We start from the raw sequence: 12,586 nt of genomic DNA, 5'->3' as shown, positions 1-12,586 counted from the left end.
TGTGCCCTGGGAGCTACACGTGTTCCTGGGCTCAGCATCCCTGACAAACAGGAGCACAGCAGGGTTGAGAGACATGTTTATTGCGGTTGGAAGTGGAGGGTGCTGAAGAACAGGACTGAAAGCTGCCACAGTCCAGCTCACTGGAAAGAGAAGCTGGTGCTCGGGAGTCCCCCACACCACTGGCTAAGGAATTTGAGCACATCTTGGCACGCAGGGCTGTGGGATGTCTGCAGAATGAAAGAGGCTTTGGCACTGGCAAGGGGGCAGTGCCATCACCCATTGCCCAAGGGCACCCCTGGGAGCTGATAGAGCTGCACAGGCAGGGCTGGGTCTGCCCCAGCTCTGTAAGTGAGGTTAATCCCCACCCAGCAGCACACAGGGAGCATGCACTAAAACCGCCCTGATTCATTGTATCTCCACCCAGCAGGACAATGTTTTATTGTCAGAATGAGGGGTTGAACACCGCACAGCCTGTCTCCTTCCCCCATGGGGTGCCTAGCTCACCTTTACAGCCATCAGGAACTTGTTCCATGTGTCCTTGTTGGCTTCTCGACCTGGCCGCTTGAACTCTATCTTGTTCCTTAGCACAGGGTACCCTGGTCACACAGTGACACCTTCAGAAACAAGCTGAACCCCACAGCAGACCCCTACCTTGTGCACCCTTTCCCTCTCTGCCGTGGCCAGCTGGCTAGGGCTGCTCCCATGGGGCAATGCAGGGGAACAATGCTGCCTCTGGCTTTTGGAAACCAGAATGAGGAAGGTGTTGCCCACAGTGGTGGGATCAAAGGAAGATTAAGGCTGAGCTGCCCTCTGGCAAGGACACCTGAGTATGTCAAATGATAGCACCCCGCTCCTGACCTTTGGAGCCAGAGTCCTGTTGCTGGTGGCCCCCCCCTGCTCTCTGCTTTTCTGACCCACTCTTCAAGTCCTGCACCACAATCCCTCACTGTCTGAAGCGTGCAAGTGGGGGGACAGTATTTGCCAGAACAGACAGCTTTTGTAGAGCGGGGGCAAAGCAGGGACAGGTGCTGCATGTGCACGTGTGTCAGTGCTGGCCAGCCTGGGCAGTCTCCTAGGCAGTGCTGTGCGAGAATGAGCAGTCACAGAACCATAAAAACACAGAATTGTTGAGGTTGGAAGGGACCTCTGGGGTCTATATGGTCCACCCCTCCCCTGCTCAAAGCAGGGCCACTGACAGCAGGTTGCCAAGGACCATGTCCAGATGGCTTTCAACTATCTCCAGGCATGGAGATGCCACACCTTCTGTGCAAGCTGTTCCAGTGCTCAGTCACCCTCACAGTAAAAAAAAATGGGTCCTTCCATCTCCTCCAGCAGAACTGGTCCCCACAGCCACAAGCTCCCTACTCCTCTTACAGCATAGCCTGAACCCCTTCCCAGACCCACCCTGTAACACGTTCCCACTCTGCATGGCAGCATGTACTCCCTTGCATATGCATGAGCTGGCCTGGGGCTTACCTGTAAGCACACAGGGCAGGGAGCGCACCCCTGTATTTGCTGCTACCAGTGAGGCTTCATAGGTGTCACGCTCGTCCTGTGGCAGCACCTGCTCCAGCCGCTGGTCCATGGACATGGTGAGCACCCAGTCCCTGACCTCCTCCCGCTTCTCCTCCTGCAGGGCAGAGGCCAGTGCACCTCCTGATACTGCATGTTGTGCCACTGCCCAGCTGCTGCTCCGCAGCACTAGGGAGCACACTGGGGAGAGCAGGACATGAGTGTGCATGCAGGATGTGTACACACATGTGCATGTCTGCATATTGGGGGGGGTAGTGGTGAACGTATGCATAGGTGCACAAGCATACGTGTATAGTGGGGGGCATGAGAGAGAAAGAGTGTGTGTGCGTGTGTGCATGTGTGTGTGTACTGGGGCTGCATGTGTGTTTGTGGTGGTGGGGCACAGCGCAGGGGGCAGTGCTGAGTACATTTCCATCTCCTGTAGTGCCTGCTGTCCCACCCTTGTCCCAGTCCCTGTTGAGAGAGGGCCCTGAAGCAGCATCACTGTTCATGGGAGCTGAAGCAGACAGATGACACTCACAGGCACGTGCTGTTGGGCTGGAAGTGGCACTTCAAAGGGAATGTCTGTGCTCCGGAAATCAGAGTGGTCCAGAGAATCCAGGTTCCCTTCTTCAATGGCCTGAGAAAGGAGAACTGGTGGAGCACTAGGCAATATCATCCTTGGAGTTGACAGTACAATCTACATTGTGAGGATGGCATTACTGATGCCCCTGTCTATTATTGCTGTGGTGACTGGGCCCTCCTGGGAGGTGGCATTTATGGCCATCCTCTGCAGTGTCAGAGGGTGTGTGCCCCTGAAACACTGTACTACTCAGACTTGTCAGGTGGCCTCAAAGAAGGGAAAGATGAAATGGGGAACTTTTTTTCCCCAGCAGCTGCTGACAGCACTTGGAAGACTGGTACAGTAAGGTCTGTCAGCTTCCTAGTGTTTGGTGTTTTCTGGTGACCAACCTGCTAGTCAAGGAAGGAGTTGACTGGCATAGGGGACTTCTGAGTTTTGTATCCCAGTGGCTAAAGCATTGGGCCGTACCCTCCACCCCTCAGGTAATGTTCCTTCCCTTGGAACAACTCAGATGAGATCATCCTGAAAGCTGTAATGGCACTTTTAGCCATGAAGACTACAGGCCTAAACTGTTATGCCAACTTGCTCTTTGCTGCAACATGCATGCATGGTGGCACTGGCACACACATGGTGATATGGTCAGGGCTGCTCAGGTGGCCTGCATGGCAAGTCCTTCCACAGCTAGTGTTAGGGTACTCAGTGCTGTGCATACACACACAGAGCAGTGTTCAAGGTTCTCCATCAGCACCAACTCAAAGATGTGCTGCCACATTCGAACCTCAGGAGTACCCTGGCCAGGCTGAGGGTCTGTTTTGGCCCTACAGCCCATTATCATTTTAAGTATGAGAGTCCTCCTTCCAGCAGACTATACGCACATCTGAGAGGTCCAGGAAGCGGTTCAGGAAGATGAATGCCATGTTCTCCCAGTTGACTGCCTAGTACAGAGAGACACCCCAAGTGAGACCAGGCAGCTTATCTTCACAGTCACAATTCTCCTGCCTGAGCGATGGCTAGAAAGGATGATTCAGTTTGTGCCACAACATCCTTGCAGCACAGGTAAAGGAGAAGGAGAGTGCACATCCCGGCTCACCATCCCTGAGGACTGCTTCACAGGCAACCACTGGGACAACCAGCCCACTAGCCACAGGCTGTCCCACAAGATGGAGTTGGGCATTATTGCACAGCCAGCATCAGACTGTGAGAACATGCTGCTATGCTTGCCATGTGTCATTGTGTCTGGGCAGGTGGTCAGAGCCTGTAGTCTCAGGAGTAAGGTAACACTTAGGAGACTCAGAGCAAGGCAGACCAGTTAGGAATCTACACTAACAGAGCCATGTAATATAATGTGGCCACTGGCCTACCCCCTGGGTCTGCAGTTCGTGTCCCCTTGCTAGCTCAGGTCTGCCCTCCCACTACCTACTGCCATTCCATGACAAAATGCAGAGGCTGGCGAGGTGTTTGAGGTAAGACCTCCAATGCCAGTGTCTGGCTCCTGGTCTACCAGCGCAGCTAGGGGAGGATAAGGGAAGATAAATGTTGAACATCCCTGAGCCCGGGGTCCTCCACCTCCTTAGCTGCTCTGGTGGCAGATAGCTCTTACCTTTGCAGCTATCCCAGCTTCATAGAAAGCCTTGTCTGCAGGGAGGAGCTCAGTATGGCGCAGCAGGGAAATGGACAACTTGGCAGCCACAGTGTCCTGCAGACACAGGACAGTAAAGCCACAACAATCAGCACAGAAAAAATCAGGTCGGAAGGGATCTCATGACATCATACTGCCCCAGACTCACAGTAGGGACTCTGCACCCACATATTCCCGACATGTTTGTCTAATAAACAAAGGTTAAAAACTTCAGTCCTGACCCTAAGTACCCTCACTATGTGAACACACAGAAGGACTGTCACCTGAAAATGAAGTTCTTCTGCTTTATAAACCTTGCTATTTTTTTACTAGAAGCCACACCAAAACTCCCACCGTTTTGAGTCACAGAATAGTTGGGGTTGGAAGGGATCTCTGGTAATCGCCTACTCCAGCCCCCCTGCCCCGTTCAAAGCAGAGTCAGCTACAGGAGGTTGTTCAGGAACATGTCTGGTCATGTTTTGAGTATCCCAAGGGATGGAGACTCTCCAACTTCTCCAAGAAACCTGTTCTGGTGTTCAGCCACAGTCACAGTAAGTTTTTTTTCTTGTATTCAATCACATAAGAATTTTGGAGTGGGGGTGAGGAATTCAAGGGTAATTTCACTTTTCTGCTTGCCAGATAGGTTTTCATCACACCAGAACTGGGAAGGCCACCCCTCCTTCATGGTGCCAAATACTGTGCTACCGAGCACCTCAACATTCCACAGCTGTGTGGGTCTGTACAGGTTTCCGAGACATCAGACTTCGCTCTTTCTGTCTGACTGTTTCTTTCTGTGGAGACCAGTGACGAGTGGCGTTCCTCAGGGGTCGGTATTGGGACAGGCGCTGTTTAACATCTTTGTCGGTGGCATGGACAGCAGGATTGAGTGCACCCTCAGCAAGTTTGCTGACGACACCAAGCTGTGTGGTGCGGTTGACACGCTGGAGGGAAGGGATGCTATCCAGAGGGACCTTGACAGGCTTGAGAGGTGGGCCCGTGCGAACCTCATGAAGTTCAGCAAGGCCAAGTGCAAGGTCCTGCACATGGGTCAGGGCAATCCCAAGCACAAATACAGGCTGGGTGGAGAATGGATTGAGAGGAGCCCTGAGGAGAAGGACTTGGGGGTGTTGGTTGATGAGAAGCCCAACATGACCCGGCAATGTGCGCTTGCAGCCCAGAAAGCCAACTGTATCCTGGGCTGCATCAAAAGAAGCGTGGCCAGCAGGTGGAGGGAGGGGATTCTCCCCCTCTACTCTGCTTTCATGAGACCCCACCTGGAGTACTGCGTTCAGCTCTGGGGCCCCCAACATAAGAAGGACATGGACCTGTTGGAGCAAGTCCAGAGGACGGTCACGAAGATGATCAGAGGGCTGGAGCACCTATCCTATGAAGACAGGCTGAGAGAGCTGGGGTTGTTCAGCCTGGAGAAGAGAAGGCTCTGGGGGGGACCTTATATCAGCCTTCCAGTACCTGAAGGGGCCTACAAGAAAGCTGGAGAGGGACTTTTTACAAGGGCATGTAGTGATAGGACAAAGGGTAATGGCTTTAAACTGAAAGAGGGTAGATTTAGATTAGATATAAGGAAGAAATTCTTCACTATGAGGGTGGTGAGGCACTGGAACAGGTTGCCCAGAGAGGTGGTAGATGCCCCATCTGTGGAAGTGTTCTAGGCCAGGTTGGATGGGGCTTTGAGCAACCTGCTCCAGTGGAAGGTGTCCCTGCCCATGGCAGGGGGTTGGAACTAGATGACCTTTAAGGTCCCTTCCAACCCGAACCATTCTGTGATTCTATGATTCTATGATGACATGTCTCTGGACCCTCAACATCTACACCTGCAGCCATGGGGAAGCCCCAGTCTCCCCTATGACTTTTACTGGGGTCCTAGCTGTGGCAACCTTTCTTTTTCACAGCCTGCTCTATCACAGCTCCAGTCCCACACTCATACAGAGCTCACAATTCCACAATCCCGTATGGATCAAGACTTCAGCAGGGACTCTGCTATATATTGTGCCCCAGGACAAATCCCAATGCACGTAAGACTCAAAAATACTCACAGTGCCTTGTGAGGCCCGGTACCCGGGCCCATGAGCTCCCAAAGCCCCATAGAGGGTCCAGCACATAGGTCCAGTATCTGCCAAAGCCCTGTGTGATGCCAAGCACCCAGGCTCACGAGCTCCCAAAGCCCCCTGAGAGGCCCAGAACACAGGCCCATGAGCTCCCAAAGCCATGCGCAAAGCCAATCTGCTCTCAAGACCATGTGTGAAGCCTAGAAGCTCTCATGGCCCAGGACAGCTGAAGAGGAAGCAATGCCTCTCCTGGGAAGACCAGATTTTTGTGTGATTCCCTAAATTTCTACTGGTGCCTCTATTCTCACAAGTCATGCCAAGCATATGGATCAGCTTTCCACTGGTTTACAACTCAGCCTCAGTGGCTGGGGGCAGGTCCCACTATAAGGGGTCAGAGAAGACTATCTCCAGTTCCACCTGCTAGTGGTGGGCTCCCAGATCACTACAGTCCCATTCTCATGCATCCATGATATGTAAGTGATCCATTAAGTGGAACAGTGAACTATGGGTAGGCCTGAACCTGCATGTCCCCACAGGGTTCTGCACTCAGGGTGGTGACCTGGCAAAGGAACTTCAGAAACCTTACCAGTTGCTTCACGCCCTGAGCAGCAGAGCGGGTGGCATAGTAGTGAGAGATCAGCAGCATCGTTTCAAACTCTTCATGTGCTGGAGTGTTTGGCTCACTTGACTTTACTAAGTTTTCACACTGAAGAAGAGAAAAGGAGAGTAATTGAGAACATGAGAGCACAAGGGCACTCTTCATCCACTTGAGTCCAGGGAAAAGTCGGGAGAGAGAAGGATCTGAAATATCTGGGCACCTCTGGGGACCGGAAAAGGGCTGGGCCTTGGGTGCTCTGGGTCCTACAGAGTGTTGAAGGGAGAAGGCTGTGGGAGAAGGGGAGAGCCAACAGTACTGCAACAACAGACAGCACTGGAAGCAGGGGTGAGTTTGGATGGACAAAGTGGGATTTGTGGATTTCATTTGTGCTAGCGGTGGGTATTTGTGGGATAGAAACAGAGAATGGGCAATCATAGGCTCTGGGTGAGGTATTTTGGGACAGGGAAGAAGGAGCAGAAGGCTCTAAGCATCTCTGGGGAGAAAGGGAGGACTCTTATTTTCCAGGCTCAGTAGTTCTGTGCTTTCCCCAGGTCCTTGCCCCACCCAGGCTGCTGAATATGGGTGTAGGATGAAAAGTGGGCATGTTGTGATGCCATGTTGTACCCCCACATAGCAGTGACACAGTGAGCTCTGGAAGTGCCAATGTCCAGACCCCCTTCTAGGACTTGGCCTTGAGTGCAGGGTCATCTTCCCTGACTTCTCTTGCCCAGCCTTGTCCACTTCACAGGATCCTGTTGTTCTACTGTCCACATTGTGGACGTTTCCCCATTTCCCCTTGGCCTGTGTTCTACAAATACTGCCCATGTCACCTGGCTAGAGGCTGGTTCTTCTTTCTGCCCTGCTAGGAGCCACCAGGGTGTTGGAGTTTAACTGGCAGTGGTCGCCACGGCCCACACTCACCAGATGGAAGAGAACATCGCGCAGGTCAGCCCAGCTGGAGTAGGCCTCAGCACAATTCATGCCAGATGCATTCACCATCTCCACAAAGAGACGCTTGTAAATGTTGAAATTCTGCAACAAAAAGGAGAGAAATCTTGAGGGAGCCAGACGGGGAGTCAGCAAAATCTGGAGCTCTCCTGCTGTCAAGCACAGGCTGAGGGGACAGTAGCTCTGCACACAGGCTCCTGGAGCACACTGCTCCAGATTGCTGGTTGCAAGGGGTGCTACAGGACAGGCAGGGAAATAGGGAAGAATGCTTCCTGCAGCCAGTGCTCTCAGAGAGGCAAACATGGTTCATTTTATTCTGGACTTGATGGTTAAGGTGTTCAAAACAAACACAAATACTCAACTCCCCCCTGCTCCTTTGCTGTGGAGAATATGCCAGGAGATTGCCTTTAGTGCTCTAGCTGAGGAGCCTCTGGAAGAATCCACAGCAGGGTTGAAGTGGCTTGGCCATGTTGAACACCTGGCAATCCCAGTTCTGGACTGGAAGACTGACTCATGTAGCAGATCATAGCACACTCTGGCAACTCACACTGGGATGTCATGCTGTCTTCATTACCTGTGGGTTGGCAGGTGCTCCATGGTGGACATACAGGCTCAGGGCTTTGTCCCAACTACCCTCCCGGATGAGGTGGGTTGCATACAGAGCTACATACTTGTGCAAGACTTTATAGTTCTGGAGAAGGCACACAGAAAGCAGTAGCATGAGATTCATGAACTGACCACTTTTCTCTCGGTAGGGATAGTTTCAGATGCATGTACACACACCCATACACCTGAGTCCCAAAGGGCGAGACCAGCTAACCAGACAGAGACAGACTGCACGCAGCAGACCTAGTTTTTGATTTGGGCCCCACTTGACACCTCTAATCCTGACTAGCTGATCCTGTGCTGATCCTTCCACACATGGAAATAAAACTGTTTTTCAGCTGTTCACCACTTGCCAAAGGAATACTGCCAAACACCTAAAGGATGCAGTATCTCCACAATGTGGCACCACAGGTGCCAGTTGTAAACCAGTCCGTAGTCTAATGAAAGAATGAATCAAAACACTTTGTGGACTGAAGACATTCATAATTTGCAAGGCTGCTCTAGTCCATTATTCAAATGCTGTCAGATCTCTGGGACTGGAGGCCTCCTTGGAGTGCTGCTCATACATGTGCTGATCACATAAACACTTTGCTGAGGACTGACTGTAGTCAGCCTTACAGAAATTCAACTGAGGAAAGACCTGTTTCACACAGGCTTAAATATAGTAACGAGATGAAGAAGATGGCATAAAATGTGCAATCCTGTCAAAAAAAATGAGCAATGGAAACAAGTTTATTAAACACAAGAGAGACCAGTGCCCCAATGACATGTCTAGAACTTGAACATACAGATGTGGATGCTGGCGAAACACTAGGTACAGGACAGTTTGGGATAAAGATTAAGTCTGGTATGTGACCTGTTTTGATAAATGTAACTTTCTTCCTGTATAATCACTGTAGAACAGCTGAGTCAAAAGTAGTGAAATTCTGCACTGGTCATGGAGCAAGGTTGTGCTAACACTCTCTTAGAGGCATGAACAGACTAACATCTTCTTGGACTAAATGTGTTAGTGTTGTGCCAGGCTGACAATAAAACTGATTAAGCCTTTACCATTCAATTGAGCGTGAAGTTATTCTTTATGGAAGAAGATCAACACTGGTATCTCCTGATAATTAGAACATCAGCACAGAGGTCTCCAGGATAACAACTACTGCAACAAAGACCATTTGTATCACCAGAGAAGCCCAAGTCAAAAAGAAATCAAGTTTACTGTAGTAGAGCCCAAACTCAGGTTACTTGTTACTGCATTAGAAACAAAGTTATAAAAATACAGTACAACACATTACCAGTGCTTGTCACAGGTTATCAGTGTTTGCCTGGGTGATTAGCTGTGATGTCTCCACTAACTGCAGACTCCATTGCCAGGGGCTGCCCTGTTACTCGATCTGAAGGAATGCCTCACTTCAAAGAATCAACATCTGCCCTTAGTTTAGCTCCTTTATCAATAACCATTGAATCAATAACCAATCAATAACCAATAATCAATAACCAATCAATAACCACTGAATACAAACAAACCCTTAAAGTAGATTCTGGTAATCTAGAGCTTTCTCCTCCTCCTGCTGCATTGGAATAGCACTGTAAAACAGTTTCATTTTGCTTTTCTCCATTTTTATTACTCTGCTGAGGTAATTTGCTAGTTTTAGGTCAGTAAAAATGAAAAAAAAGTCAAATTTGCTTTCATGACAAGGATGTCTCATTTCTACTGACACCAGGCCTCTAAAGAACATGTAGAAAGAAGGCTTGCTTTTACAAGTCTCTTTGTTTCCACGGTACCAATTACTTCCAGCCCAAACAACTCATTTAGCTTTTTCCAATGCTCCATTAATCACAAAATTTAAACCGAATATGCTTCTGGGTTCTAACGCTTCCCTACTAGGCCTGATTGGCCAAGATGGGTACAGCAGAGAGCTATTTTTTGAGCTGCTGCAGTGACCCGCCGTGCTCCCCACAGAAATGACTGCTTTGCCCTGCCCACTCATCCCTGCTGCCTCTGCTTCAGAGAGCCAGGACCCCATGTCTGTCTCCCGAGGGCTCACACAGACACTCACCTGCTTAGCTGCAACCTCCAGGCACTTCTCCCATTGCTCTTGCTCTGCATACATATCCAAAGCAGCCATGACATCTATTCCCACCAGCTGGGGATGGAAACAACCATAAATTCACTGTGCAGGCAAGGTTTCTTACCAGCATCAAGGCAGGCATCAGCCCACCCAGGTCTTTTCTTCACATACACACAGTCTCTCCCCTTCTATGGTATGGAAGCACAGATGCAGTGTGACCCATCTGGTATGCAGAAACCATGACTCATAGGCACATACAGACTCCTCACCTGGCAAAGCCCCATGAGAAAGGCCCCAAGGATCTGCACAGATCCTGACATCACTCCCTAGCCTGTGAGACATCTGAAATACGTACCGAATCTACCTTTCCTTGGTTCTTTAAATACTCCTTGTAACGCTGGTCCACATACTCCTCTGACCTACTGGGTAGAAAGAATCTTAATAGGCAGCAAGACTAATAGTGTCTTGCATCAGCGCAGAGGCCAGATTCAACTTTGTCTACTTTGGGAAAAAGAGGACTTACAGCTGTGCCATGTGTTTCTGGCCTCCTGCTGGGAGCATAGGTAGAAGGGGAAAGAAAGGGTCTAGGCAGCTCTTTGCAATATGATGTGTGAGGAGAGAAAGGGATCACAGAACTTGCAGAAGGAAATGCATGCACAGGATTATGCCAAGGGAAGGGGAGATAGGGATAGGGATGGGACAAAATGGGATAATGATTTCCATGGGATGTGTGGCAATAGAAAAGTGTCAGGATGATCAGTGGTTTGGGAAGGGCAGCTGTGGAGAATGTGCCCTGTTGAGCCCGGGAAGGCCACTGTGGGGAGAATCCAGGGAACCTGGGGGCAGCAGGACAGGATAGGACAAGAGATCATCTGGGGGTGGGAGAGGGAGCAGGAAGAGTATAATTTGAGAAGTTCAGGGCATACCTGGGGTCCAACTCCTTAGCAACACGCTTGGCTTTGCTCCATTCCTCCCCTTCAATGAAGGCATCAATAGCTTCTTGGATGAGGTCCAAGTTGAGGTAGAGTTCAGCTGCCTGCAGGGCCAGAGACAGTCCCATGGGAGATGAAACCCCAAAGGCACCCTGCAGCCCAGGCTGGAGCTGGTGCTGTTGGAAGTGACCAGCACACAGCAACAACAGAAAGTCTCTTCCCAAAAGATAACCCCCTTCTCTGCTTCCTGCCTCCTCCCAAGGCCTGGCTCTCTCACACTATTCCAGGACTTTATCCCTTACCCTCCTTCCTCCTCCTTGAGGACTCTGCACTGCCTAACTGGATAGGGTCATCCACCCATCACCCCAGGATGTGACTTGGCCTCCTTCCCTTGGATAGAGCTCTCCCTTCCTATGTCACTGCTTCTTCAGCAGCCTGGGGGCAGGAGCCAGCCCTCACCGCACTGTATTTCTTCATGGCCACCAGCTGAGGAGCCACAGTCCGCGTCACCTCCATGCTCTGTGACTGACCCAAGAATTTAATGGCCAACTCAGCAGCCTGTGAAGAGAAATTGTCAGCAGCACAAGTGATAAAAGCTGTTCAAGAGAGGGACGAAGCTGGGAAGAGCTCAGTCGTAGTTAAAAGACTGAGAGTCAGGAGTGCTTGAACTATGAGGGAAGGGGAGAAGAAATGACAGCCCTCTTCAGCAATTCAGAGAAGCAAAGCCCAGATACTTTCACACACGGGAGATCAGACAAGGACATAATTGTTGCTGAAGTTGGTACAAGGGCACAGGTATGAGTGAAAAGCATGAACAAGAACACAACCCAAAGGCTGGTGGACATGGACCAGGAGAAGAAGAAAGGGTGCTCATCTAGCCAAGGTCTAAATCATAAAGTCCAGCTCTTCAGTGCACGGAGATATGGGCACAGAGACACCAGCATGCTGCTGGAAGTGGTGCCAGAGTAAGGATGTCAGCCCAATGCAGGATAAGCACGCAGCCCATCATGGCTCAAGAGAATGGCCATGAAGGCTTTCAGGCCCTGTGGGTCACTGGAGACTGCAGATCCTCTCTTGTGCCCTGCAGTGATTGAGGTATCTCTGGGATGCACAGCAGGCTGTGGGAGACCTCCTAGACAGCAGAGTAGATGAAGGGAATCATAGACCCTGACTGTACCTTCAGCAAGCACTTCTCCATCAGGACACTGTTGCTGGGATCCCGCACCTTCAGATAGCAGTCCACTGCCCTGGCGTATTCCCCAGCCTGCTCCCACTCCCGTGCCTGCTCCAGCAGCCCTTCTGTTCCTCTGTAGGAAGGAATGCAGGCTGTGAGCAAGACTGGGATGCTGCCACAGAGATTCTGTAGACAGTGTGTATGGCATAGGCAGGGAGGTGCACAGCAGAGGTATGTCAGGGACCTCAGAGGGGGCTGAGCGTGTCACAAGGAACGCACACAGCCAATGCTGAGGAGATAATCAATTAAGGACCATGGGGAGATACACTGGCGGTGTAGGAGACCTGGGAGATCTGTAAGTGGCAAGAAGATATCTGGGAGACCTTGGATGGCAAAAATAAGCCTGGAGTCTCCCAGAACAGGGAGGAATGATGTTAGGAAACCTATGCAGGAAGAAGTCCAGAGTCCTCAAGAAGGAAACAACTG

At 50.7% G+C, this 12,586-nt stretch overlaps 1 protein-coding gene across 5 annotated transcripts in view; it reads right to left on the bottom strand.

Annotated features, from left to right (window-relative positions):
- Positions 1-68: 68 nt before the first annotated feature.
- IFT172 (intraflagellar transport 172) overlaps positions 69-12,586 on the bottom strand; it is a 42,052-nt gene continuing 29,534 nt past the window's right edge. For 2 of the 5 annotated variants that reach the window (XM_075497504.1, XM_075497509.1), the window contains 14 exons: positions 12,104-12,233; positions 11,386-11,484; positions 10,921-11,030; positions 10,350-10,416; positions 9,983-10,069; positions 7,900-8,016; positions 7,299-7,409; positions 6,366-6,485; positions 3,696-3,791; positions 2,971-3,030; positions 2,054-2,152; positions 1,477-1,630; positions 505-596; positions 69-227 (listed from right to left, as the gene is read on the bottom strand). In XM_075497504.1, the coding sequence (XP_075353619.1) occupies positions 138-227; positions 505-596; positions 1,477-1,630; positions 2,054-2,152; positions 2,971-3,030; positions 3,696-3,791; positions 6,366-6,485; positions 7,299-7,409; positions 7,900-8,016; positions 9,983-10,069; positions 10,350-10,416; positions 10,921-11,030; positions 11,386-11,484; positions 12,104-12,233 (1,432 nt within the window). In that variant the 3' untranslated portion in view covers positions 69-137. The remainder of the gene's footprint in view (positions 228-504; positions 597-1,476; positions 1,631-2,053; positions 2,153-2,970; positions 3,031-3,695; positions 3,792-6,365; positions 6,486-7,298; positions 7,410-7,899; positions 8,017-9,982; positions 10,070-10,349; positions 10,417-10,920; positions 11,031-11,385; positions 11,485-12,103; positions 12,234-12,586) is intronic. The other 3 variants (XM_075497505.1, XM_075497506.1, XM_075497508.1) reach the window with 3 other exon arrangements.

Source organism: Mycteria americana, chromosome 3, assembly GCF_035582795.1.
Source record: "Mycteria americana isolate JAX WOST 10 ecotype Jacksonville Zoo and Gardens chromosome 3, USCA_MyAme_1.0, whole genome shotgun sequence".
Classification (NCBI taxonomy): Eukaryota; Metazoa; Chordata; class Aves; order Ciconiiformes; family Ciconiidae; genus Mycteria; species Mycteria americana.
Note: the sequence above shows the minus strand (reverse complement) of the source record. Positions and strands in the feature narration are given on the sequence as shown.